Here is a 27,325-nt window from a genome sequence, read left to right on the forward strand (position 1 = left end):
CCCTTTCAGCGGAAGACGCGGCGTCGGTGTGGCTAGCGCTGGCGTAATGAGCAAAAAACACGAGTGAGCAGGAAGCACTGGTTGGTCGTATACGTTTGAATGACGGAACACAACCACATGCCATAGCCATTCTAGCAGGAACTTCGAAATAAGGGGGCCCATTTCAGATGACTGAGTGAGAGCAGACTCAAACCTTCCAGGACCTTTGCGTTCTATCTTAGATGGGACGCTCCTAAGCCTAAGAAGCACGCTCTGAAAGCTTGTTTCAGCAGGATTTTATGTCTGCGCCGGGTGGCCTGTCACTTACGGTAGTATTTTAAAGAGTATATGCGTGATATATACGTAGAAATAAGGAATTGCTGATTAGCCGCGTACTAAGGTTCATACAAGCTTAATATTATCCACAACAAGACTTAGCAAATGGAGCCAATAATGTTTTGGCGCCATACCCTTAGCAGCGGAGCATAGGTTGCGCCGCACATTAGGATTGCCGCGTGCCTCTCTGAACCGAGGACAAAGAGGACGCTGCTGAGTCTAAAATGTTGAACTGATCCGTTCAGTGTTTGCTGCCCTATTCTACTTGTTACAATATTAACCTACGACAAACATCTTTTCAGAGTTCAGGTCACGGCACCCATCAAACATCATTATCGTCATTACTCTGATTACACCAACATATGGGAAAAGAGCTTTCCCTTAGGTCGCTAATAAGGCGGCTTCTGTGCTTCTTGCGCACACTTCATAAACTTACCCCGTCGAATAATTCCAGAGAGATGGTGAAATATGCGAGTCCCCTTTTCTCAATATATCCCCTCAGATCAACATTTGCTTCTCGTAAATGTTGATTTGAGGGGAAACTTACTTCAAGTGGGGGAGTTCACAAATACAAGCTACAAATTCCTCCGCCAAGAAAATTCCCTGAATGCTAATACGCAAGGCGAATTAAAAAAACAAGAACAAGAAACAAATCATGGCTTCGTTCTCCTCAATTCACGGCAGGCATGCAGGTTTTGCCGTAAGGCCTGACTCGCCGGAGTTGATTCGCCGGAGATGTTTTAGATTGGTGCGCCCAGCAGCTGGCGATCGGCATGTGCCGCCTCTTACGATAAAAAAAAAGCAGATTTTAGGTCTGAATTCTGACGTCGCATCCAGACATGCCAGCCGGTTGACAGGTGCAGCATGGCGCTGTTAAGGAGTCAAGTTCGTTTAAATTACTTAATCGACTTCATGTGCTCTCGATCATGTTTTTCTGCCAACATGGTCACGTATATTGACAGGAAAGCAGACGCAGACATCGAATCAAATTCAGTGACAACTGAGGAAATACTATTGCTTTAAGGAGTGATCTGCCTCCAATGGCTTCTCCAAATGTTTGACTGAAACAAGCAGCCCTTTTATCAATACAATAGAGTTGCTTCGAGTGCAGCGCATAACCTTGGTACTGTCTCAGCTTACAATTCTACATCAACGCACAAAAAAGAGCAGTCCATTTATTTGAATTGGAAAAGAATGCTAGCTTAAAGACACGATTCGTAGTACAGTTCAGGGCTGATGTTAACATTTTTTTGTTGTTTGCTTGGCACAAGAGCTCTTCCTATATGGTCTGAGGCACACTTCCTAAAAAAAAAAAAATCTAGAATATATCGGCGCTTTCGCTGGAACACGTTTCATCCATGGTTACTACTTTGCACTTCCTTATCTACGTATGGCAATCGTGGCTTGCTTGTATCTTAATTTTGTACCTGTTCCCACTAAAGCCACATGCTAAACTGTCGACAACAATCATTTTAGTTTTCGTTATAAATCAGATGATATTTGAATTAAAATTTAGTGGTTCTATACCGCTTTATTAAAAATGGAAGCGCAAATGGTGGGCAAGGAGTCGACTTCAGAAAAAAAAGATGCTTAACGTGCACAGCTACAAGAGTAAGCGTGATTGTACAAGCACCATGATCACGAGGCCCGGGGTGGGGATGTGCTCAAGGAACGCGCACCGCTATTAGATGATTGCACCTGATAAAAAAGAGGACTTTGATGAAATGCAAACCCGCGCTATATTACATTTGTTGCTTCGGATGAATTTCAATGGAGATAAGTAGCAGTTTCATACTATTTTTGAAATGTCAAATTACGTTGAGACCATCACGCGCATATGAAGTTTTCCAGAGCAGCATACGGAATCATTACTATACGCGTAGTTGAACAGTGCCGATTTATTCCGCTTTTACTATTTCTGACAGAACTGCCGATGGAAACTATGACTCCAGGCGACGACTACCTCAAGATTGTTGCTGCTCCGATTACCGCGAGTACTCTTTTCATTCCAATCACCAACCCTCCCGTGACAATGTCGATCGCCATTGGAACGTCGCAATCCTGGCCAGCTTGACGGCGTTGGTTGCGGTTGTGTCCGTCCGCAACTTAGGCTTCTTCTTTGTACACTTCCGAGAAGACCTCGCCGAGAACAGCCGGGAAGCCGCTGCCTGGCCCCTAAGCATCCTGGAGGTGTTCTCGCACCTGGGAGGTTCGTACAGAAAGCATTATTTTTTGCTGCTTAAATGGCAATGTTTCTTGAACCGTGCCAACATCGCGCGTAGAGCGAACGAACGAAGATAAATGGTGGAGATAGAACTCGATCACTGTGAGAAACAAACTGCCGCATTCAAAAGCGTTAAAATATAGTGGCATGTAAACGACCAGAAGAAGCGACCCTCCTGTCAGAAAAATGAACGCCAGGTTTTCTCCTCTTCTTGTGATTATGGTAATCGCAGTAAAGATCTACGTTCCGGCTACGCAACGCAACGCAATGCTAAGAAAACAACATATCCTCTCTTTATTCACAAGTCTGGTAAAAGTTATGCGAATAAAAAAGAAAACGGCGCACACTGAAGCGAGAGTTTGTGCAAATGAAAACGTGTTCTCAGAGGTCTTCGGAAATAATCAGGTCTTCATCACTGTGAAAGAAACAAAAGCTGAAAGCATGACGTACCTAACCAGATAGCTGAACAACGATTCTGAAGGCTTGGAAAGAAACCAGTTTTAAGAGTGACGATACCGAAAACTACCTTAGATTGAAATGAAGTTTGGGGATTGTGAACTAAAAAGATTTACAGCGCTAACAGAGGACACAGAGAAAAAAGATATTTTTTCTCTGTGTCGTCTGTTAGCGCTGCAAACCTTTTTAGTAACTATGAACCAACAAGCCCATCTTGGAGGATTGTGAACATTTAGGATCAGTTACTCGGCAAAAAATTTAGAATGGAGATGGATGGCATCAGAGATCATTAGACTTTGATTCATATTTGTGGCCCTTTCAAAGCATAATTTTTTGTATAATCAGATGATCGCACTCATAGCCCGAGGCAACTCTCGGATCCTTGTTCGTAAATATTTTTAAGGGCGCAAAATGATATACATGCGCATAAACAATGTTTTGCACCGGATGCCATGAAATTTTAAGAAACAAAACTTACAAAGTTTTCATAGCATTCGGAGTATTTGAAGCAAAGACACCAAATAATTCTTAACGCAACGAATATAAAGTTTTAGGATATTCATGTTAACATCTGGAAAAGCAGAAAAAAAGCAAAATTGGGAACAGTACGTTCATTTGTTAGGTCCTAAGTATTGAAATGGTAACTAAAAACTTTTAAACCGTTAATTTTACTTCCATGCCTTGATTAAAAGGCAACAATTAGAACACAGTCGCCTTGATATTATGGTACTGTTGTTTCGATTTAGGTTTAAAAGAAAGGAAAGTACGCAGGGAAGAACGTATTAAATTTTGTGCACTGTGCACATTGGCAGCCGCTCACCAAAGCCATCAGAAGATAGAAGTATCAAAACCCTCGTTACACAACCCCGGCGTGGTCCTCTCTTCTGGGAGGTAAACATAGACGACGGAAAGCGAATCTTGTACGTATTATTTCACCTATCTGTAAGCAATGTTTTGCACTCTGTGATCACAAAGTATTTGGCCATACAAGATGCCGCCAAATTAATTATGCGTTAGCCTCCTTGTGAAATAGCACAAAATGAAGGGGAGGGCAATGCCGCGCCTTTATGAGGCAGATTTTTAAACTCTCTTTACTTTTATGAGGGTGCTTTAACCGCGGCTCGCATTCTTTCGGTAAAATTTTAAACAAGCCGTAATGAGGAGCGTCTAGAGAGGTTTTCCTTAAAAAATTGAGAAGGGTTTAACACAGCTGAACCGAATGTGGCCCTAAAGCATTAGTTGTTGTTTTGCCCTCAGATAATGGCGCATCCCACGAGGGGGACTGGCCACACGTGAAACCAGTAGTAAGAGAGTTATGTTGTTAGATATGCGAACAAAAAAAAAAAACTAATACATATTAATATGCAATACGACAGAAAAAGGCCCTACTGTATCAGAAAACAAAAAGGAATAATTTGAACTAAATAAGAACCCGCAGAGGGGAAGCAGCGGAATCGGCACACCTAGCAGGGAATCCAACCACAGGCGTTAACAAATTGGTGCACCGCTGAGCGAACTGTACCGCTGCTGAAGCCCAGTTGAGTAGCAACAAAGGAAAGTAAATTTGAAACAGTGAAGGATATAGATAATGTTTCGCACGGAATTTCAAGGAAGAGTTTTTGGAGGGATACGATACGCCGACAGGTCAGGAAAAAATGCTACGACGTCTCTGATTCATTGCAGTATGGACACATGGCTGAAAGAGAACAAACCTGATCTCTGAAGATAAAAGATAAAAGTTAAGGGGAGGAATCCGACACCTTAAATTTGTCATTTACACATCGCAATGTCGGGAAAGGCACCATCCAGGATTCCATTTTACCCGCAAATGCCGGAAGTTGTCAAAAGATAAAAAGGCCGAATTTGAGGAATTCATTCAAAGGAATTGTTTGAATCGCACCGCCACTCATAAAGAGGAGTGTGGAATTAGTGACAGGATAGGTTCATTCAAAGAAGTGGATGCAAGAATACTCGTTGATTCGATCATTGAAATTCCACAACAGCCAGGAACCCACACAAGTCTAATTTCGTGGATATGAGATAGCGGGAATGAAAATTCAATGAAGTGGGGAAGAAAAAATCCCAACACCCGCTTTTCCTCGCGCTGTGCAGCGTCAGTGGCGATTACAACATATGAATGGAAGTGTTGCAGATGGTCAATCAAAATAGAAACCAAGGTAGACTCTGGCAAAGAGTTGGCATGATTGGAATAAATTTCATCATGAACCAAATTAACTTTTGGTAGACGAGAACTGGCCTTAGACGAAAACAGGCCTGTGAAAGAGAGCGCACATCTAATGGCAACGGAGTTAATAGCGACTGCACACATACAACCTGCGGTCCTTGATAGGGAGCCCAATGTGTACGAAAAGATAAACGAGGGGAGGTAATGAAAATTGTTTCTGAACGCGATAGGAAAGAATCATATAATTTTACAATGAATTCTACCTTAAGTTGCTGGAAAAGGTAATCCAAAGGAAGTACCCGAGCCTCAGAGTACACTACATTTAACGCCACGAAACTAGGAAGGCCCAGGCAAAGCCGCAATGTTTGGCGTTCAATCAAGAGAAGCGATGAATTTTGCAAGTCGCGCAGCCTGTAAACAAGACGCAGCCGAATTCCAGAGTAGGGCGTACATAAAATTTATAGATCATAACTTCGGTCGCTCATTCCATATCTCCTGTGGCTGATGCGACGCAGTAGACCCAAGCCGCGCTCCCCTTTGCGCTTAATAGTTCAATATGATGTCTGCAGCTCATTGAAGAATCATAGAAAACGGCCAAGTACTTAAGTGTTGTAACCTGACCTATAGGATCTTGATGGTACGAAAGAGAAATAGAAACAGGTTGATTAACTGGAAAGGCTTAAATGAAGCACGTATTGACATTTAGAGAAAAGAAAAGATTATCTAGCCTGGATTAAATAGCGTTTAGGTAATTCTGTAAGGTATGATATAAGGTATGTAGATCTGTGGGTGAAAAAAGGAAGGCAATACCGTGTGTGTAGATGTATAGGTGAACATTGTCTCGCAAATATGATGAAGAAAGAAAACTATTGAATAGAACAGGGGACAGGACCGAACGTTGAAGAGCATCTTTCGATTGAAAAGATGCGAAAGATGAAAGGCAACTTTGATAACAGTAAAGCAATCTTCCTGCTAACAATTCTTGAATCCAGACGACTATGTAGTTGGGAACTTGGCAATTTATCAAATTAGAAATTAGTAATCTGCGGTCCACACTGTCGAAAGCTTTTCAAATATCCACAGTTACTAGAGCAGATATTTCACGAGACCGACTAGCCAAGCGAATTCTACTCTCCAGGTCAATACAAGCATATTGAGCCTTCTAAATGAAAGCCAATCTGTCTGGGAAAAAGAATTTTATGCCTTGAAATGAACTGAGACAAACACGAATAGATTATCCGCTCTATCGTTTTTGTCAGAGTAGAAGTTAAAAACATCGGCCTGATATTGTCAGGGACATTGCCAAAGATTTTATTCTTTAGTATTAAAATCACTTTGACAAGCTTTCGGGAGCCAGGAATCCAGCAGCACTTTAGCGACAAGTTAACAATATTTAATAATTCCTGTTAAACAATTTGGAATAGGATCTTTAACAAACCAACAGTAATACCGTCGGGGACTGAAGCTGAAGCTGTTGTTTTTGAAATTGTAGTTGCCAGTTCTGACATAGTCACTTCGGAAAAATATTTCGCAGTGACTGGGAATGTGAGCGGCGTTGAGCATGGCGACGAAAAGCGAATGTTTAAACCGCGACCAACACTATCGAAAAAATCAGTCGCCTTGCTATGGCTAAGCGCCACAGTTGAAGACCGTACTACTTGCCGCGGAGATTTAGCACGGCGCAGGAAACAAAATAGTGCACTCCTGTGGTTATTATCGGATAAAAAAATGTAAATCAGCCTTATGTTCTTGCTTGGCTTATGACACAGCACATTTAAAATGGGTAGCATTAAACTTGTATTCTATTATATTGAAACTTGTATTGTAACCAATTAGAGGGGTCTGATTATGACGCATACTATTGCATGCAGCTTTCCGGCACCGATAAGCCCGAGTGCAGTCAGGATTCCACTAAGATGAATTTGAGGGCTGACTAGATGAGGTAACAGAATATTCAGCTGGTTCTGTCGCATCGTACCACCATGACACCCCAGACGCCGCCCGTGAATGAGCATCTGGAGGAGAAATAGATGAAAGTGAAGTTCTAAAAGTGATTTCGTATTTAACATAATTTATAAAGCACCTCTGGTGAGCCCTGTCGACAGACTTTGAAAGAATTAAACTGTAGGTAATAAGAAGATGATCACTGCTATTTCCGCTATCTATGGACACCCACGATGAAATAAGAAGACCCGCAGTTGAAAAAGTGAGGTCCAGAGCTGAAAAGCACTGTCCCCCATGATGGGGACATCCCGAGAATTGTGCAAATGGAGGCAATTGTCCTGAATCCAGTTTCAAAACTTAAACCTAGAAGAATTAGTTTTCAGCCCTCAAGAAATATGATGCAAATTGAAATTACCTGTTAATGTAAGGTTTTGAGAACAACGAGTTGACAAAGCATCCAGCTGCGAAGTATAACGAACGCCATTAGGGACGTAGGCATTGGCCAAAGTGAAAGGGGTACAGCCGGCCAGCGTAAACTCCAAAGCAAGTATTTCATAATTTTCACAAACGAATTCACATGAACCTGAAACCTTATGACACAACTTCGACGATTCTAAAACCACTAACACACCGCCCCTGCCTTAGATTAGCTTGCCCCTGCCTGGGCAATCTAATCTAAACGCCCGAAAGTTGTTAAGAGAGACTCTTCTTTGAGAGGAAAGCCAGAACACTTGCAGTAAAATAATATAAGAAATTTTCTGTACTAAGCAGAAGAGGTCATCAAAACCAGAATTAATTGAGCGGGAGTTCAATTGCGAAACTTTAATAAAACCTATGTTGAATCGAGGATGCACTCAACAGCACACTTCACCACATCATGTGTATCCTGGGCGCACTCTAAGGATTTATCTTGGGTCGAGGTTAGAGGTTTGATTCGGAATATGTTTTACTGGGGAGCTACTGCGCTTACTGTATACGCTCGAGCGATTCTTGAACTAGAAGCACCGAAACTTAGTGAGCCAGACGCCTTAGAATTGATTTCGTGGGCTGTAGGAAAGGAATCGTTGTTGTGAGGCCCATTCATGTTGGAAACGTCTCCGTTTGGAAGAACGTCTCCATCCTTGTCATAAGCATCTGAGAAAAGGTCTCGGCAAAAGGCACCAAGAAGCGCTCCATCACAGCCGGTATAGACTTTTTCATAGCAGAGGTCACATCAGAAGAAATAGTAGATTCTAAGGAAGCTGACTAACCCACAGTCACAGTAGCAAAACCCGAGTTGCGATCCTTTAGTATTGCAGCAGCTTCCCCATGTGAACAACGACGTTTCTCAAAGATTTTAAGGAGCGCAATCATATTGTTGCGAGCAGGGCAACTAGAATCAGAAGCAGCGTGTGAGGCAGAGTACAGGCAGCAACTCAACACATCAGATGCACATTCTGTTGCGAAATGGGGACCACCACATAAGCCACAACGAATTGAGGAGATGCAGGCATTCGCACTGTGATCAAATCGTCAGCAATTGCGGCACTGCAGCGGACGTGGAGCCAAGGGCTTCAGACGGCCAATTGAAGCTGACGAAAGGTAAAATTGCATTCTCTGCGGGTATGCGAGAATCGCCTGCGGGCTTAGTGCACCCGTAAACGAACACCACGCCAGCAAGGATAAGCATTTTCAAAAGTTCTTCCGGGAAGAGATTTGCAGGAGCGCCACAGGCAATGTCTTTCACGCAAGCCAGATGCGGGGGGACAAAAGTCTTTACGGCTAAGTTGCCAAACCTGACCCACGCCAGAAGGTTGCTAAGGCACTCAACGTTTGATGATCTGCATAAGTCTCTTACCAAATCACTTCACCTCCGAAATGTCTAAGAAATGCGGAGTAATAGAGCGAAGCTCTTCCTGGATAACTTCAGGCTCGTTTCATCGGATGGTGCCACCATCAACAGGAACAAGAGCAACAGGGACAGTGTTAACCCTATTTCTGAGGAAGCAATCCGAAGGTACCGACTCCGCCGGAAGATTAGCCGACCAGGGCGAAGAACCCTGGTCGTGCGAAGAAACCGCCATATGCTAAAGGAAAGGACCTAGCCTAATGCGCTACATAATTAAATAGTGGCCAATTCCCACTCAGTGGTTCAGTCTTCTTCCTTATCTTCTCCTCCTTCTTTTTTGCCTTCTTCGCCGTCTTCTTCTTTTTGTTCGTTTTCTTCTTGGTAGTCTTCTTCGTCTTCGTCATCTTCTTCTTCGTCTGCTTTTTGTTTTCCTATTCTGCTTCGTCTTAGTCTTTTTTGCGGCTGTTCAAGGTCATTCGTGGCCACGGCCACTGTATACGCGACAAGCTGAAACCTGGCGTAATGCTCCTATCGCAACAAAATTCTTTTCCCTAGGTAGCTATAAAGCTACCTTTCATTCTTCATAGTTTAGATGATGGCCACTCGCAGTGGCAGAGCGCACGTTCGTTTCTTCTCCTGCAATGTAGACAGTTACACATTGGCACAACTACGATGGGTACAAGTTGAGCCAAATACCGCTTTGAAACAATATGTGTAAAGATTGAAAACAAAAGCTCCTACGGGCGTACCTGCAGGGAAGTGCCGTTAGGCATTTATATTTGCTCTTTTGAAATTTGAAGCAATGTATTTCAGAGGCTAGATGCATATTTTAAACACCATACGCGTACCAGCGGCTACTCGTTGCAATAAGTGTCCGCTTACCCTAAGAATGGCTAAGGATGGTTCGAAAATTAGTCCCCTCCATTACACGTTTCTTGTGTGGAGAAACCACGGCGGGCTCCTCGTAGAAGGAAAAACGCAAGCCAAGGAACGTTCTGAAATTCATGGCTCAAAGCAATGAGCCTTGTGCGACTCAAAAGTGGGAAATAAACCTTAAACACTTATTCCAGAATTATATTACGTCATTTTAGGAGAACGAAAATGATCAAGGCTGTCTAAGCGCTCTTCCAGTCACTATGTAACGTGTAATGACTTGTCGTGGACTTAAAGCATTTGTAACGACGAGCGTCTTATTCCCAGTCCTACGCATATAGGCAGCTTCAGAATGGGTGCATTTTGGCTTTCAATAAGAAAGTATTTTTTAACCTAATAATTTATTATTCCTTTCTTTACTTAATTATTTAGCCTTAGTTTGAGTTACCAAAATGACAAGAGAGCATTATCTTCGACAAAACTCAGCGCAATAATTTTGTAAAAATATTCAAAAAGCTACTTGCCGAGTGAATAAACAAAATATCTAGAACTGAATCTTCAGAAACACCCGGAGGTGCCTACAAAATGATGAGAATTTTTTACCCTGCTATTACTGAGTTGGCGCAAAGCAGCGTAAAGGCCGCTATTAAAATTCCAGAATACCCCTCCACCGGGGTGGCGCAGGGGTTAGGGATGAGAGTGCTGTGCCCAATGCTCGAGAATTCGATTCCGACCGCGTCCGCCACTTTTTGACGGAGGCGAAAAGCAAGACGCCCGTGTGCTGTGCGGTGTCAGTGCACGTTGGCTGTCGAAATTTGCACACCACACGACTTCGGCGTTTCTCATGGACTGAGAAGCTTTGGGACACTTTGGAATGAACACGGTAGACATAATGTGGACTAGAACAGCTTCAAGAATATAAAATAAACGAGTGGTGGAATTTACGTTAAAACAAAGATACAGATGACAAGTTGCTCTAGTATGAGACAATCAATTCAATATTTTAGAAAACAATCTGAAAACGTGATGGTCAGAATCCTAACATTAGATAAACCCTTTTTAGAGGCAAAACAAAATATTCCCCTAAGTGGGAACCACCTTTAAATACCATGATCGTGTAAAGCATAATGCCTTTATTACGGACAATTTTGTTGCCTAAATACACAATAATTTCAGTGAGGGAAGGAAATACTTCGTCCTCGTTTCCTCGTAACAGTAGTTTTAACCACAAACCAGTCGTTATTCTGGACCAGAATTGTACAGCCGCCTGCATTAAAATGTATTTTTTTAAACAGGTCCATTCTAGTTAAAATAGACAATTTTGCTGAAAGACGGCTTCGCACTACGAGCTAAATGTTTACGAAAACACTAAGGCAGCTGGGAGTAAAAAAAAAAAAAAAAAAAACAGCCCGCAATCGTAAATTACCGCCAGGCTAGTTCATGCTAGTTAACGTTTTTATTGCCACTGGATGAAAGTGGAGAGGGAAACAAACGGGACTGCCAACTGGTTCCAACTTAACCATCATCTATTCTTGGGTGGACAAAACAGAGTACAAAGAAGTGTCAAAGGGAAAAGGTAAAGGGGATACGAGTATCGCATCGGCTGCCGTTTGCTAAAACAGGGAAAAGGAAGCGGGGGATGGGAGATGACGGTTTTAGCAGCATAAACCTCTATGTCAAGGCCCTTAGTTTGTCAACCACGCAGGTCCGCGGAGACACACACTCTCGCTACGTGGGGCGCTGTCGTCGAACTGTGCCAAATAGTGTGAGATTTCTGAAAAAAAAAATATTACTGGGGCCGAATTACGGTTCTCGCTCTAAAGTATAGAGCGTGACGTCAAAATGACGACGCCGTGACGTCTCGGCGAGACGTCAACGCGTGACGAAAATCGAAATAAACCAATTATCGCCAGGGTGCCGCCCCGGGCCGCTTATTTTCACGGCAACAGGTTTATTCGCACGTCAAAGAGCCGTTTGCTAACTTTTTTATAGATATATCGTGTGAATAAATTGACTAAAGTTTTATATTTTCAAGGAGCCGCACTTAAAGTTCAATGTCATAAAGAAAATCAAGAAGCAGCTACAGTTTTGCAATTAAACGCTCTCGTGGGTAGCTTCTTTTGCCGCGAGGGCGCCCTGGCAGAGGTAAAAAAACCGTAAAAATGGCGATTTTCAGTAAAACAGCTGATTCCACGGCTATAGTGCCGGCTTTTGCGCATCGTCTGATGTCAACGTACTGTGTGATGGTCCTAAATGCGCGGCGAAATCATATAGAAAGCAGTGTAATCGGGGCTTTGTTTATTTTTCTTTAGGAAACAGAAACAAAAGAAAGATCGATCTCGGAGCACAGGCAAAATAAACTTTTATGTCCCCACGAACGTCTCACACACAAATGCTTCAGTTAGAACGAGCACGGGGAAAAGCAACGCGGTTGAGCGTACACTACCAACCTCGCTCGTTTTCATTCGTTTTGCACTGTATGTCGCCTTTGCCTCCGCCTTTTGCTTTGGGCGCACTGCGGAGCCCAACCACCCTTCAGCTCCAACTTTGCAGTAGTTGAGTTCAGCCATTTGACGCACGCACTTGCTCACCGTCAGTTATGAGAGGCCGACTACCTGTGGAGACGAAATCCTTCGGGGGCAAAAAAAAAAAAAAAAGATCGGAGCACGCATGACAGCCGCACCGTCAAGAGCGGTCGACTGCGAGCTTCATCACAGTTCATCGGCGCATTCGTCGCACCACCATTCCGCTTTCGCATTTTCAAGTCGAAATAGGCGTCGGAACAACTCGCCGAACAAGTAGAACGCATTCTCACACACCGCCCTTCGTCGTTGCTCGCGCCGGCGTTGCCGCTTCAGCGCCGAAGCCACCGCTCACACTACTCCAACGCCGACGCCGCCGCCATTTTCGCTCTAAAACTCGCTCTAAAACGTTTTAGACCGTCTCATCGCGCTCTACAAAAATAGTCTAAAACCACGGGCATAATTTGGTGCGCGACCTCATCTGTTTTTTCGCCTCCGCGACGCAATCGCTGCATCCCGTGACGCAACTTTTCAAGATGGCGACGGCGACCAATAGGAGCGGGCGTTTTAGAGCGTTTTCAATTATAGAGCGATCCGTAATACGGCCCCTGGAGTCTTTATAACTGCGTTGACAGCTGATGTCAGCATCGAGTGTATGTGTAAGCATAAAATTCTTTGCCAGCAAGACGTGCCTTGCTCAGTTTCGTCTCCTGTCTTTCGAGGTGCATCTTCGCAGGCAGCATACACCATTGGTTCAATATTGGTACTGTTTTGGCAGTATCCGGACCAACCAAGGGTCATTGCACTGACAACACAGCACCAATATTGGACAATTGTTTTTTACCGCTTTGGTTAGCACTTGCTGACGCATAAGCTGTTCCAGCTGTGATCAAGGTCACAGAATGCAATATATTCACCTTATATATACGCTGGCTTCATTGAAGAGCACAGCCTGCCATCCTATACGAAGAGCTGCATTCATGGCAATTTTATGCTTCTTTTGCTAACGCAGGCACTGTATTGGAAGAAATATAGAAAAACGGCTGAAGAAAAAACAATGGTTTGTCTTATCTAGCCTTGAGGTAGTGTTTCCCTCTTTCGACATGGCGAAAGACGCGCCCATACTCCATTTACACTTTCCTCAACGAGGAGACAAACGTCAAGGAAACCCAAAAATCCACCTTTTATTTTGCGTGAGGTTAACCATGACTCACGTGCAGCCTGTGTGAGCGCTAACTCGGTGGAACATATTGGCCGTGTTAGTTCTCATTTATTGGAAAGTTCCCATACCTGATTCGGAGAACCAAATATTTGTTGCCTAAATGGATAGTGCACTCATGGCGACATAGAAACCTTATTCAGTATTTTGTAAGCTATTTTTGGTTAACAAAACCGGCACATTCACTGGTCGTGTGAGGAAAGGTATTCCCCCAACACTGTCCCTATATATCACATCTCTAGGGCGCCCATTCTTTGTCCCAGAAGCTATTGTTCACACGTCGCTGCTACGGTGAAACCTATCTTTGGTCATGACAAGAAAAAGCTGATGTCTTGCTGGAAAATACTGCGCTGGCTCTCTTTTCCCTTAAGTCAACTCTAGATCCTTTAAATATTGCTCATCAGTTAGAAACTACTTAGCTTGTCTTCAAAAGCTCCGCAAGTTATAGATGCCTAGTTGAACTGTGAATTTGCGGCAGTAGAATGGTTGTTCATGTATATGCAATGTACGCGCAATGCTTATATGAAGTCACCAGAGTAAGTACATTTACTCCCTTCTTTTTTAAACATTGCGTCATTTATGTGCCCTGGACGTTTTTGATACTGATCCTTGTTTGTATGAATATAAAAGGCGCACTGAGCAAGGTTCTTTACATACATCTGGATTAAACGTGTTTCTGACAGATTAGACACCACAATGCTCATTGCTGTGTTCACCGTTTCTGTACTGCAGGCTTTCCCGTAGCCCTTCTGGGACAGCGGCTGGATGTATTCCAGATTGCGGTCGCCGGCAGCGTGCTGGTCTGGGCTGGCCTTGTGATGGCGTCCTTTGCGGGGAGCATCTTGTGGATGAGCATCATGTTTGGCGTCGTGCACGGTAAGAAAAAATAATGCTAAGACAGAATTCTGTAGCGGAAAAATATTGAAAAGCAAGTATTTGAAGTTTTATGACGTCGTTGTCGAAACTTCTTTGTCAATCGATCAGAAAGGAAAACAATTTAGGGAACAAGACAGCAGGCGCATTTCGGTGGCTCCTGTAGCAGATGCTTGATAAAAAAATGTCAGCTCCTTCCCAACTGTTTGTTGGGACGGCAAGTGTTCTTTGTAGACTTCTTCTACGTGTGACTTTCTTCAGGCGCTTGCTACTAGACCTACGAGACCAATTTGAGGACTTATTCTGTCAACAGCCTGATCATTGAGAGGTTCGAAGATCTTTAAATGACACTCAAGCAAACGCGACACTTATTAGATTTTACATGTCTTCCCATATTTCTCATCTATATTCCTGCTTTAGAGTATAAACAAATCCTACTAGCTGAATGGGTTTGTGCGGAACGACTACGTCGCTGAACGAGGCATGTTGCTACTTTAGGTACATCTATAGGCTAAACGCATTTATGATGACTCATGCGTACTTTTATATTTCGCTGCACATTTCACAGCATTCACAGCGGTGTTGTAGGCTATCAGTTATTCAAGCATGTTAACTTCTTCCTCCTAGACGTGGAAAGCCAGGTACGTGCGCAGCAGCTTCACACTCTATATCAGCATCCCTGCAGTTCTAGCCAGCAACACTTAAATCAACACTTTATTAAGCGACTCCACACTGCTAGGATCGGAAGGCATCTTCTTTTTCGTACAGAATTCTCGCGTCTACCACTCTCTTTTTGAAAACCTTGACTACTACAGTACCACACCGCGACGTTTGCTTTCGAAGCAGTTTGGTAAAATACAGCGCTGATGACATAATTTATTTTCTTAACTGTGGACGTCTTTGATATGCGCGCCATATCTGATTTTAGTGCATGGTCATTACATCCGAAACGGCCCAGACCCAGAAACTACCAGCGCCAATCTTTTCATAAAACAATGGGCTGGTTGGCAATTGTGCGACTTTCGTCAAAGTATTTTCTGGCAATAAAACTTTGGTGACGTGACCGATATTTGAAGTTGAAACGAAGAAGCAACAGGTGTTTTCAGAAAAGCAATTTCAATCATTATTCATTCAAAATACAACCCCATATAAAAATTTCCAATATTTCGCATACGTTGTTCTTTCATATGGGTTTATACAATATACGAATAATTCGCATTTTCAATGGTTAGTCAAAATGAGAACATTGTTGTGCTTTGAGAAATCTTAGGAAATTAACCTGTAAAGGTGTAAGCCGCAAAATATTTGGCGCTTTTCCTGGTTTTTGTAGTTATTGTTAAAGTAATTGCATCGTGTTAAACAAAGCAGCTTCTGAAAATATTCGTGCCAAACTTTGAAATACTTGAGGTTCAGGACAGTATTGAGAATCAAGACAATCAAGGTAAAAACACTCACGATGCCTCACTATACTATCAACACTTTACAGTTCAATCTAGATTTTGTCCCCAACCCTGTTTCCTATCGCCATTCTTGGCCTCTCCGGTAAAGTGGATGAAATCCCGGGGCTAAACCATATATTATACGCAGGTGACCTGGCTCTGTGGATGTTTAGGGGCAGTGACGGTGAAATTGAACAGACATTCCAGCGAGCAACCGATTTTATAGAATGATACTTAGATCCAACCAGACTCAGTTGTTCGGCCGGGAAATAGGAAGCGCTCGTTCTCGGGCCACTGCGATCGCACTGTCGTTGACATATAGAGCAGCAAAACCCGGAAATAACACTTAGGGTCAACGGTAACGTTATACCAACGGTGGCAAGCATTACAGGTCTGGGATTATGAATTCAGGCTAACGGCAGAAACTCGAAAACAATACAGAGGCTAGGCGCTAACACCACTCAAACTTATAGACTGCTGAAGTGGATCGCAAACAAACAAGCGGGCATGAAAGAAAACGACGTCATTAGGCCAGTCTAGTCTTTCATAATCAGCAAGATAATCTATGTGGCGCCGTATTTACGGCTTCGCAAGCCGGGAAAGGATGCACGTGACGTTTTCATTCGTAAAGGGGTCAAACCGGCACTATGTTTACCACCCAATACATTACCAACTAGATTTCGTGACTAGGAGTTTTCAATACCCTCGAAGAGCTTATTGAGGCTCCAACAATCTCACAATACCAGAGACGTGCGCAGTCGTACTGGTCGGAGCATTTTTCAGAAACTGGGCTATGAGCCGCAAGCATGCTGCAGACGTACAGACAAGGTTCATAGACAGGTTGGAACAAATTAAATATACCTCTGCTGACCAAGAACATGCACCCCGTCCACCAAGAGAGTCGTCTTATATACAGATGCCGCACAATGAGCGGATGGTATGGGATGCGTTTCAGTAACAACTAGAGAAAACTGGAGCTCGGTAGTTTCCTACAGTACCCGACACTCGACCGCAGCGGAGGCGAAAGAGGTGGCTATTGCACTAACTGTAACACATGAACAATTCAAGATTGCAGTTACAGACACAAAATCAGTGATTAGAATCTTTGACGCGTGTGGCATTTCGGCCATAGCAGCGAGAATGTTGACCAGTGGTCCACCACCGGCAGAGCAGGTAGCACTCATATGGACAACGGCCCACCAGGGGTTTAAGAGGAACTAGAAAGCGCACATACTGGCTTTAGGATTAGCTACCTGCCGGGATCGCAGTGGCGTCTTACATACGCAACCCCATACCTCTTGCGCAATGAGGAGCCCCTACAGTTCAATGATGACCTTAATAAATACCATGATATTCTGAATCATTACAAATTAGGCAGATCAATATTTCCAAAGTTAGTAAGCAACTCACCAAAATCGAGGAGGTTATGTGCCGCAAGCTACAAATTGGAGTACTTCCGAACAACCAGCTTTACAGCAAGTGGCACTCGGAAATTTTCACCTCCAGGTGCACACGTTGCGATGGCATAGCGGACATGATCCACATGATATGGAAGTGTCCTAGATTTGGATAACCTGACAAAACAGATGAGTCCTGGGAGGCACTACTTCTCAAACAGGACGAAAAAGGGCAACGTGAAATCCTCCGCCTCGCCCTGGCCGCTGCTCAGATCCAAGAGATCCAGGTCGATGGCTCAGGGGGAGGACATGGATAGGACAGAGCTGCGCCTCGGATCCTCGCCAACCTTTTGACGCGTGGAAATAAATTTTACTTCTCTCTTTCTATTCGCGTAAATTTCAGTTTAGAGAGAAATCACTTTTTGAGTTCTATAGTCAGGCATAGGAGAAATGCCAAACTGGCTCCACTTCAAAATAAGTACGTGTCACCGCCTAATATTAGTCTGTCTGGAGCTACTTTGTACAATTCAAGAGGTGACAGCTAAATAATAATAGAGAGAAGGCTATCTTCGCGCTTCTTTAAACCACTTTCAATATGGTCAATTTAAATCAATAGTCGCAGACTTAGGGAAACAAGGTCGGCACGAAGCAAAAAAAATTCTTTTCTGACAGGGCTTCATGAAAATAAAGGACAAAATATAACTGCTTGAATATCTATTTTCTTTATGGGGACAACAAATATTTGCCAGAATAACATTTCTTCGCGACTTGAACGCAAAGTGCATTGGACGCCGCCTGCACCGAACTGAAAAATTTGGCAACAAGAGCAAGTATATAGACGGAATATCACGACGTGAGTTAATTATAAATTAATGTATTTCCCTACGAAAGACATAGCTCAAATGGAAATAAAACCATCTTGCAACCCTGTTCAAAAATAAAAAAACGAAAGAGACTCTCTTCAAATTCGCGATTACATTCGCATAGTTCATGACAGTTCCTTCACTTGAGACCATCTATGATTTCAACAGTTCATGCTAAAACTTAACAGTACTGAAACACACAAGAAAATAAAAAAAAAAAACATGCATGAGAGCTTAGGGCACAATATTTTGCCCGATGCTAACGATTCAAGCCTTGAAAAGTTGAATATATGTTGATGAGCAAACCAAAAGCAAAGAAGACACGCGTTTAAAGTAAGTAAACTTTGTAGGAGATACCCGCCTATTTGAGGTGCCAGAAATCCTTTGATGCACATTACTATCTCTGCTATGAAACGGTAGGTAAATTGTTCTGCGTCCATTTCATACAGAATTAAGGAAAACTGTCCACTGGCTGCCAGTACAAAACGCTCACAGCGATGCTGTCTTAGCGGGCTCGTCTGAGCGCCTCAAGCCGTAAAATTGAGAAATGGCAAAGTGAGGAAAATGCATTCCTTGCGATGTATTTGTATCGATCAGGCGCAACACACCCGCAAGTTCGCTTCGCAAAGAGCGGGAGTGAAGAGGTGAATATTATTATTAGCCAGTGGCACATACGTAAGCAGTAGTGAAGTCCCAATTTGGCAGTGCCGGCCACTGTCGCTATTTTCCAGGTTCGAAAAACGATTTCTCATCAAACATTGCTCACTGGCATAAAATCTTCAAAATTAACATATATGACGCTGATGTATATAATGAGCCAAATGGAGAGCCTTCATCTCGGAGGCCTTGATTCCCAAGCGAGGCTTGAATGTCAAGAAAATTCACACCTGTCAAAGTTTGCAAGAAATTGTTTTAAACACTGCTTCGGTTGACACAAAGTATTTTATTATTAACTACAGGACCAAGGGAAAGGGCAAAACTATTTGGTAAACATTGTTTGGGGTTAACCTGAAAATTTTATACAAAGACATATTTTGCACTTTCAGTGGCCCACAACACTGCTAAATATTTTTATATTTTTCGATTCATGGTTTGGTTTGGTTTGGTTTGGTTTGTGAGGTTTAACATCCCAAAGCAACTCAGGCTATGAGAGACGCCGTAGTAGACGACTCCGGAAATTCCGACCATCTGGGGTTCTTAAACGTGCATTGACATCGCACAGCACACGGGCGCCTTGCTTTTCGCCTCCATCGAAAAGCGAGCGCTGAGGCCGGGATTCGATCCCGCGTCCTTGGGCACAGTAGTCGAGCGCCGTAACCACTGCGCCACCCCGGCAAGGTCTCTCGATTCATGAGCTCACATCAAAAACAGTACGAGTGAAATATTTTCAAAATATATGCCTGAAGAAATCTTGATTCAAGAATTCTTTCAATTTTTTTTCTCTTAGGGCAACGTGTGGCGCATCACAGAATATTTAAAAAGTACTTTTAGTCAACAATTTTTTAATTTTTCGCCAGAACTGCTTCGACGAAAGGACTTCCGCAAAATTGCCATCATGCCCAAATTTTGAAAAAGATTGACTTAGGTCGCTTTTCAGGCGTAGGAGATTTGGCATGCAATGACCCTACAGCGCCCAGTGACGTAAATTTTGATCATGATCTTCTTTCAAGCATTGGTTTATTCAAGTAAGAAAAAACATGTTCTTTATACAGCTGATAAATATAGCTGAAAACGACATTCATGTGATAACTGCTGAAACAAAGCACTAACTATTCTACCATATGCTATTTTTTTTTAACAAAGAAAGGCAGAAATATTCGAAGTAATAAAGCTAACTGATGTTTTAGATCAACCGATTAATAACCAAAGCAGGTCAGAAAGATTAAGGTATTTCTGCAGCAAATCCTTATGTCTAGTTAAAAATCTGAGTGTTAACTGAAATTTAGACATACTCAAGAATTAAATGGTCACTAATTTTAATTGATATTGTAATGGCTGGAACAAAGATGTTTAAGGAGGGAAAAAATAAATAAGTTCTGATAACAATGTAACATTGCGTGTACTGACCGAAAGGGGAGTGCTTGGTTACTTGGATGAGCATCCGGGAAATATTACGGATTTTTTCAGTTTAATTCTGTAGCTGACGTAACCTTGGAATTGAGTGCACCGCTTAATATGTAGCGAATTCTTTTCAAAATTAGATATTTTTCATCACCGCGCATTTCGTTTTCCCTTCAATTCATATGCGATTCGTCGTAGGACTTGCCAATGCTGTGCAGAGTTTTCGCGCACACGCATTTCCCCAGCGAGTACTCTGTAACTAAATGCTTTCAAAGCTTGTTGTTTTTCTAAAATGTCCTAGATGGCGCCTTGTATTGAAGTCATACATAGCTTGACATTCAAAAAGGTCTAGAGAAGGCTAAAGCAGTCCTTGAGCTGGAAACTCGCTCATCGCTTATATCATGGCTTGTTAAAAGAAATTACCATCACAATAGCTTTCTCAGCGTAGTTTATAGATGCATGTTGGAGATAACAATACTTTTGAATTACAGAGATTTCTTCCCCTCTTTTTTTCTTGGTACAGGAGGAGGCGTCGGCTTGGTGCTGGTGTCTTTGGACAGAATACTCATGATTTACTTCGACCGATACCGTGGCATAGCCAACGGGCTGAAATGCGCCGGCTGTTCAGTGTCTTCTTTCGCCTTCGTGCACATCCTCTCCGCCGTCGAAAAAACTTGGGGATTCAGTACAACACTGCTCATTCTCTCGCTGACCTCAACGTTAACGACCGCTTTTTGCTACTTATTGCAGCGCCGGGCGACAGATCATGGGATCTGCGTCAAGAAGGAAGACGATTCCCGCAGCAGCGTTTGTGCATGCGACTGTAAAAGATCATCATGCACTAGTACAGCATTAAAACACGCCTGCAAGGAAGAGCTACCACATATTGATGATGATGGCGCTGATAGCACTCTCCACTTACAAAGCAACCCTTATCTGGGTGCGGCCTCTGATTCCAATTGTCGTGATGGGAAAGAGCTACACGTAGAGAAAGCAGAACGTCGTCATGCGTGGTCGCCCTGTGAACACACCGAATATAGTAGAAATGTCGGCTCTCAGAAACTCTATCTGCTACTTAAATCACACAGTTCCACAGTTACCGTAAGGTTTCTCCAAGATCTTATGCATCTCTTCACCTTCTTCAAAGACTCCAGATTTGCAGGTCTCATGGTGTCTTCTGTAGCGGCCTGCTTCTCATTGTTTATCTTCGCCGAAACCATCGTAGACTACGCTATGGACAAAGGTGCCTCGCGGGTGCAAGCAGAATGGAATATCGCCCTCTATTCTGCGGCAACACTGATAGGCGCGCTCGCAGTGCCCGCCGTTGCTGATAAGAAGTACGTGAGTCGGCCGACACTCGTAGCTGTAGGGAACCTCTGGTTAGCTGCATCACTTCTTTGGCTGTCTTGCGCCAAGTCCCCGCTCGAGTACTCGCTGGGCGTGGCATCCACTAGTGTTGTTGCTGGAGCCATTGTGAACCTAAGGATCGTTCTCCTGGCGGACTACTTACCGGACATGCTTTTCACGCTCAGCCTGGGACTCTCGGGCGCTATCTTCGCACCAATTGCTCTTTATTGCCCGGTGATCATTGGTAAGCTCGAATGGTGTTTTATGTGTGTGTTTGAAACCGGTAGTTTGTGGTAAGGTGCAATACATTCTCACACTCGGACCTAATAAGGAATACCTTGATTTGCACAATAAATTATTTCTTCTGAAATGCTCTCGAATAGTTAATATTGCCTAAATGTTGTTTCCATGTTAATGCTTACCGCAGTATGTGGTGTAACGAATCCACCTTGCAAACTGTAGGAGAGTTTACTCCTGTCACATTTTGAGGGGCTGTGATTTTGAGCATAGAAGAAATCATAACGTCAATCGTCAGTGGGCTTTAGGCGGTCCGATTATGCCCATTTATCTTACAGGTTATTTTTTTCGGTAGAGATTCATCTGTCTTTTCGTTCTTACAAAATACGTTTTACTAGCTTTTGAAAACTCGCTCTTGTATAATATTCGCAAGAATATGATGAATATAGATATCTTAATTCAAGATGGCCCAGCGTACGTAAAGACAGCAACATTACACACTCTGTCTCCTTAGTCGACTCTTTAAACAATGGTGATATTTACAGTGATTTCTCAGTTTATAGAGCATTAAAAATAATTAACCAAAAATACTTTATGAGAGACGGTTTTGTCACCTTGCAGAAAAATCGAAACAGTAAAAACAGTGCGACGAAATTCCTCCGTAGATGTGTTTGTAATATCAAAAGCTTTCAAACCTGTAAAAGAATCCAGCAACTTTGCGTTCGCAGTGGATGCGCTATAAAGCAGTGCAGTTGTATGTACCACTAAAAAAACAAAATGCCACATCTTGTGCAAGTATTTTTGTCCCTTAGAGCAAATTACTTGTTCTCACTTGCGGATGACTTTCATTCATACGTATGTGCGGTACGCGTATTTAGAATGCGAAGCTTGGCCTAAATAATGGATGGTTATTAGTGATGTGCAATTCGACGAATATTGATGTAAAATTCAATAGTGAACATTTTAATTTATTATATATCAGGCAAGGATACACAAAAATATTGCCGCCGACTTTCAAGAATGCGCCCAGTTTATTATATGTGTTTACAATGTTCAATATGTCGATCAAAAACACGCAGTAAGCTATCGTTCTTTGTAAATTTATAAAACTGGGTTACTCACATTTGTAATGCATCAAATATAGACGCAGTTTGATTTTGTATGACATAGAAGAAGATGCTAATATTAACCGGTGATGCAGAGAGTAGCATCCCCAGTTTATGAATATGCAGTGCGGCAATATACGATAACTGAGCTTTCAAATAAGTTGTTTCTAATCTGGAACATCTGGAACCGCATTTGTGAAGTACGGTATTGACATACTTCTGTTATCTTTGATGCTGATCGCACGAAATTTGCGATAAGCATAGTTCCAAAAATGAAAATAAGAGAGCTCTTTTCGCCATTTCAGGAAATGTGTCATTCATTTTTTAGTTAAACGAAACGTAGCTCTAAAATAAGTTAAATATTTAGTGTTTACAAACACAGCGGCCAAATTATTTTAATACATGGACATGGTATATATGATATACTTTGCGGGCGCGTAACTATATGTTCAAATAAGTCCAGTGTCAGTACTATAGCTGCCGTAGAATGCTCAGGCATATATTGACAGGTGACATTGTAAACGACAAACGAATACTTCGTTTAAAGCGTGTTTCGGACACAGTTGTCACACATATATTTCGTGCGTCTGGTACTACTAGAAAGGTGGCGCATCAAGCCACATATGTTCGTCATTGTTATTGCTATATGCAATAAGAGCATTACAGAGACTTCTTTTTATTTCATTTATAGTCAGTGCGCTAAATGTATTGGGTATTTATCAATAGTTTGTGTTCTATGATCAGACATAAATTGAATTAAAATGGTATTTTTTAGTTAAAATAACATCTGCCAAAGGCTGAGGGGCCAATTAACGACTAACACTGTTCCGTTTTCTTTTTCAAAAGCTTTCCTACAACAGAAATTTGTATATAAATACACGTCACTCATGTCTTCCAAACGAATGTGGTTTCCAAGCAGTGAGGCACCAAATACGAAGCACGAGTATGTTAAGAACTGCATATATTCACCTATATATTCACCTAGGGCATAATTTCACGCATATATTTCACCTAGGGCCGTTCGTCCTTTTGGAGACAGTTTATGTCGTTTTATGACAAATCTGGAGGGAATATTCCCTTTTGGTCTTTTGGAGCACCGTTCTAACGAAACTACGTTATTCAGCCCTATTCAAATCAATTAGCGTTCTAGTGTTATTGCACTGTAAAAGAGGATGATGAAATGGCACTGCCACTTGTGCCAAAAGGTCTCAGGTAGGCCCAGTTCTTCCGAACCAGAAAAAACAGTTGCAATTGTAAATCACCCTGCGAAATATGTATTTTCAATCGTGCATCCTCACTGATAACTCCTCATTACTCGGGAAGACTCATGACACCTTCCATAAGCTTCGAGAGATCACCGTGATTGAGCCGTGGAATTTGCAACGTCAGACTTGAAGGACAAACTTGTCGTTATTTGTCTTGTTCCCTAACACTTCGTTTAATTTACCAGGGCACTTGGAGCATAAAAACAGTCATGAACAGATTAAGACGCTGCGCGCTACCAGTATGAAACAGACAAGAGAAACCGAGACAACTAACCTACATGAGACAAGCTTTGTATTATCTTTTTTTCTTCCTCGTTGTCCTGTTTCCTCTTGTCTGTTTCATAGTCTAGCGTGCAATTTCTCGAAATCTTCGTTTCATATGAACGAATTATCAAGATCTTGAGCCGCTCTTGATTTCTTCGTTTCAGGCTACTATCGAGACAATCTCGGATCATACGACAACCTCTACAAGGCTCTGGGGTTCCTCCAAGCGTGCGTCGGGAGTGCGCTGCTTGTATTGACGCGTCGTGGGAAGGACCGCAGTGCAGGAAATGATACCAGCGGCCGCTCAACGCCTTTAAAGATGAACCACGATATACACTTGTAATCTTTACACGCATACTTTACACGCATTGAGCTCTCTGGCTTTTTAAGCTGGTTGCTTTGTAAATACCATCCTCACTAGTAAATTCCGGAAAATAAATATAATAAAAGTAATGGCTCGTTAATCGTTATGTACAAGGAGAGCCAATAGCAAATGACAAAAAGTAAAACATGGAGCAGCTTCGTATGTTAATCAGTGTGAAACGCTAAACTAATCAAGGATATAAATGATTAGAGCGCTAATAGTCGACAGGGACAACTACATGCCACTGGTCTCTGGTGCGATCCGAATTTATCATCTCCAAATTTTTGCGTCGCATTTCCACATCTAATCATTTATCCCCCACGTCACATTAACTTTAGCACTATCTAACATGCGAAAAATTGCGGTGCTTTCCATGGCGCTAACTGCATTTGGATCTTTTTGTACGTACCGATGCTTCTTTTGTCTCGTACCATATAATAAATTTTTAGCCATGTCCCTGAGCAATGTCCCTGAAGCAGTATCATCCATATGGTATTCGTACTAATGTTTCAGTCTGAAAAGCAATCGGAAATATTTTCATGTTTGTAATCCCTCGCGGACGCGCAAATGCCATTTTTGCCTTGCATTGATAATAATAACCATAACTCAGTATACATAATTGCAATAATAAAGTCACAATTTCAACAGCACCAACATTATAAATTAAGAAAGGTTTCTTTACGACATTTACAACTTATGTCGCGTGTGTGATTCCAGTTGTCCCGTCAAGTTTTATATGCCATGACGGAGTCACTGAGGGGAGCTCTTAAGAATATCGGCCTACGAACAAATGCTTGAAAACACTGAATATACCGTTAGTACATTGATGTGCAATTAAAATCTCAACGGGTGGACTGAACGCCATCTTCCGGAATTTTACTCTACAGCAGTTCTCTCCATTAAATATAGCTTAACATGAATCAATACGTGTATTCCTTAGAACCATGCACATACGAGCTTCGTATGGATGGAATGAAACATTAGTGCACCAAAGTTAATTTTAAGGCGAAAGCCTTCCAGGGCTCATCCTACTGGCGTCCGTCCGTCCGTGCCTTGGATTGGTGCCAGCCGGGGCCTCGCCCCCGCACATCGGTGCATTCCTCCTCACTACTGAGGCGCTCCTCCCTTTGACACGTGACTTCACGTGACAGTGGGTGTGGCGCGCGCGAGTGTCAGAGGCGGCAGCAGGTGCAGCGACGCTTCTTCGACAGACGTCTGGATGCAGTCCAGTGAGACACATGGCGCCGAAGCGGTCTTGTGACTGTGCGGCAATCGGTGCGGAGAAGCGGCGACGGGCGCCTGATTCTCTCAACGCGAAACGTAAGACGATGAATTAGTTTGGTTGCCATCATTTTCTGTTCCGGCATTTCCTCCATTCAGAAGACTCGAGACCAGGTTGACAGCAACACTTTCGATAACGACGCAAACTCGGAGTACGAACCCGGAGGCAGACGCTGTAAAGAAGAAATCAGAGGCGTTTCAAACAAACGCTTTCACCTCACTCCACTTTAGTTGTCAAAAGTGCCACACATATTTCTTTTTTCAGATTGTACTGCTATTATAATTTCATCATATAAATATGGCAGAGTTTGGAGATTATTCGGTGCAGTTAGATGCAAACGCTCAACTTGCGGAAACTAAGCTCACAGGAAAACAAAAATAGTCTTGAAAAAGCGCAGGAACTAACCCATGTCCCCAGCGGTCCATAGGTAATGTCATTCTAGAAACTACTCCGCCTCCCAAAACTGTCGAATCGTTGAACTTACGGCGTAAATAACGGCGACGAAGTCGGCAGTTCTTAAAGAGAAAAAAAAACGTGGTTTGGTAGCGCAACTCGTGCTTCCAATGAAGTTTCGAGTTGCTGCTTCCGAAACGCAATAGATTAACAAGCACTATTTTTGCCGATGATCTCATTTGCAGCCATTATATGTTTTCATGTATAATCTAACTATATTACCGTGCTTGTTTCTGATTTCCACCTCGTAGTCGCAGAGGTGGAAGAAATGCCGAATAAGACGGATGATACTCGCTATTCAGGAGCGTCTTCAGGCCGAGCGGTGTACGCGGTTATCACGAAGAGAGTTCCAAATCAGCCTAAACCAGACACGTAAACATTGCTTTCGTCAAGTGAAGTAGTGAGGAACACCGTCTGCATAATTGAAGGAAGTACTCAGTATCACTAAATAAAGTTTAAGGTCAAGATGAATGCAATAGATGCGAAGAGGAAGTCGTTACCATATAGACTCCCATTTCGCGAACGCCTTTTGTTGAGAAAGTGCATGCATTCAGGCCAATAAATTATCTGAGATGCCAAAACTGCATATTGCATAAGTTTAGCAATGATCTGAATCGCTTGTTTATATATTGAGGCAAAGAAGTTTGGTGATTCTTTAATGTATGTATGTATGTATGTATGTATGTATGTATGTATGTATGTATGTATGTATGTTTAGTTTATGGGGCTTAACGTTTCAAAGCGACTCAGGCTGTGAGGAACGGCGTAGTGGAGGGCTCCAGAAACTTCGACCTCCTGGCGTTCTTTA

The 27,325-nt window shown here is 42.7% G+C and overlaps 1 protein-coding gene across 1 annotated transcript in view; it reads left to right on the forward strand.

Annotated features, from left to right (window-relative positions):
• LOC146195489 (monocarboxylate transporter 9-like) overlaps positions 1-25,917 on the forward strand; it is a 28,176-nt gene extending 2,259 nt beyond the window's left edge. The window contains exons 2-5 of the mRNA XM_084597832.1: positions 2,241-2,524; positions 14,299-14,442; positions 20,723-21,790; positions 24,583-25,917. Coding sequence (XP_084453958.1) covers positions 2,241-2,524; positions 14,299-14,442; positions 20,723-21,790; positions 24,583-24,761 — 1,675 coding nt within the window. The 3' untranslated portion in view covers positions 24,762-25,917. The remainder of the gene's footprint in view (positions 1-2,240; positions 2,525-14,298; positions 14,443-20,722; positions 21,791-24,582) is intronic.
• The last annotated feature ends 1,408 nt before the right edge of the window (positions 25,918-27,325 follow it).

Source organism: Amblyomma maculatum, chromosome 3 (assembly GCF_055883805.1).
Source record: "Amblyomma maculatum isolate TAMU_Amacu chromosome 3, ASM5588380v1, whole genome shotgun sequence".
Taxonomy (NCBI): Eukaryota; Metazoa; Arthropoda; class Arachnida; order Ixodida; family Ixodidae; genus Amblyomma; species Amblyomma maculatum.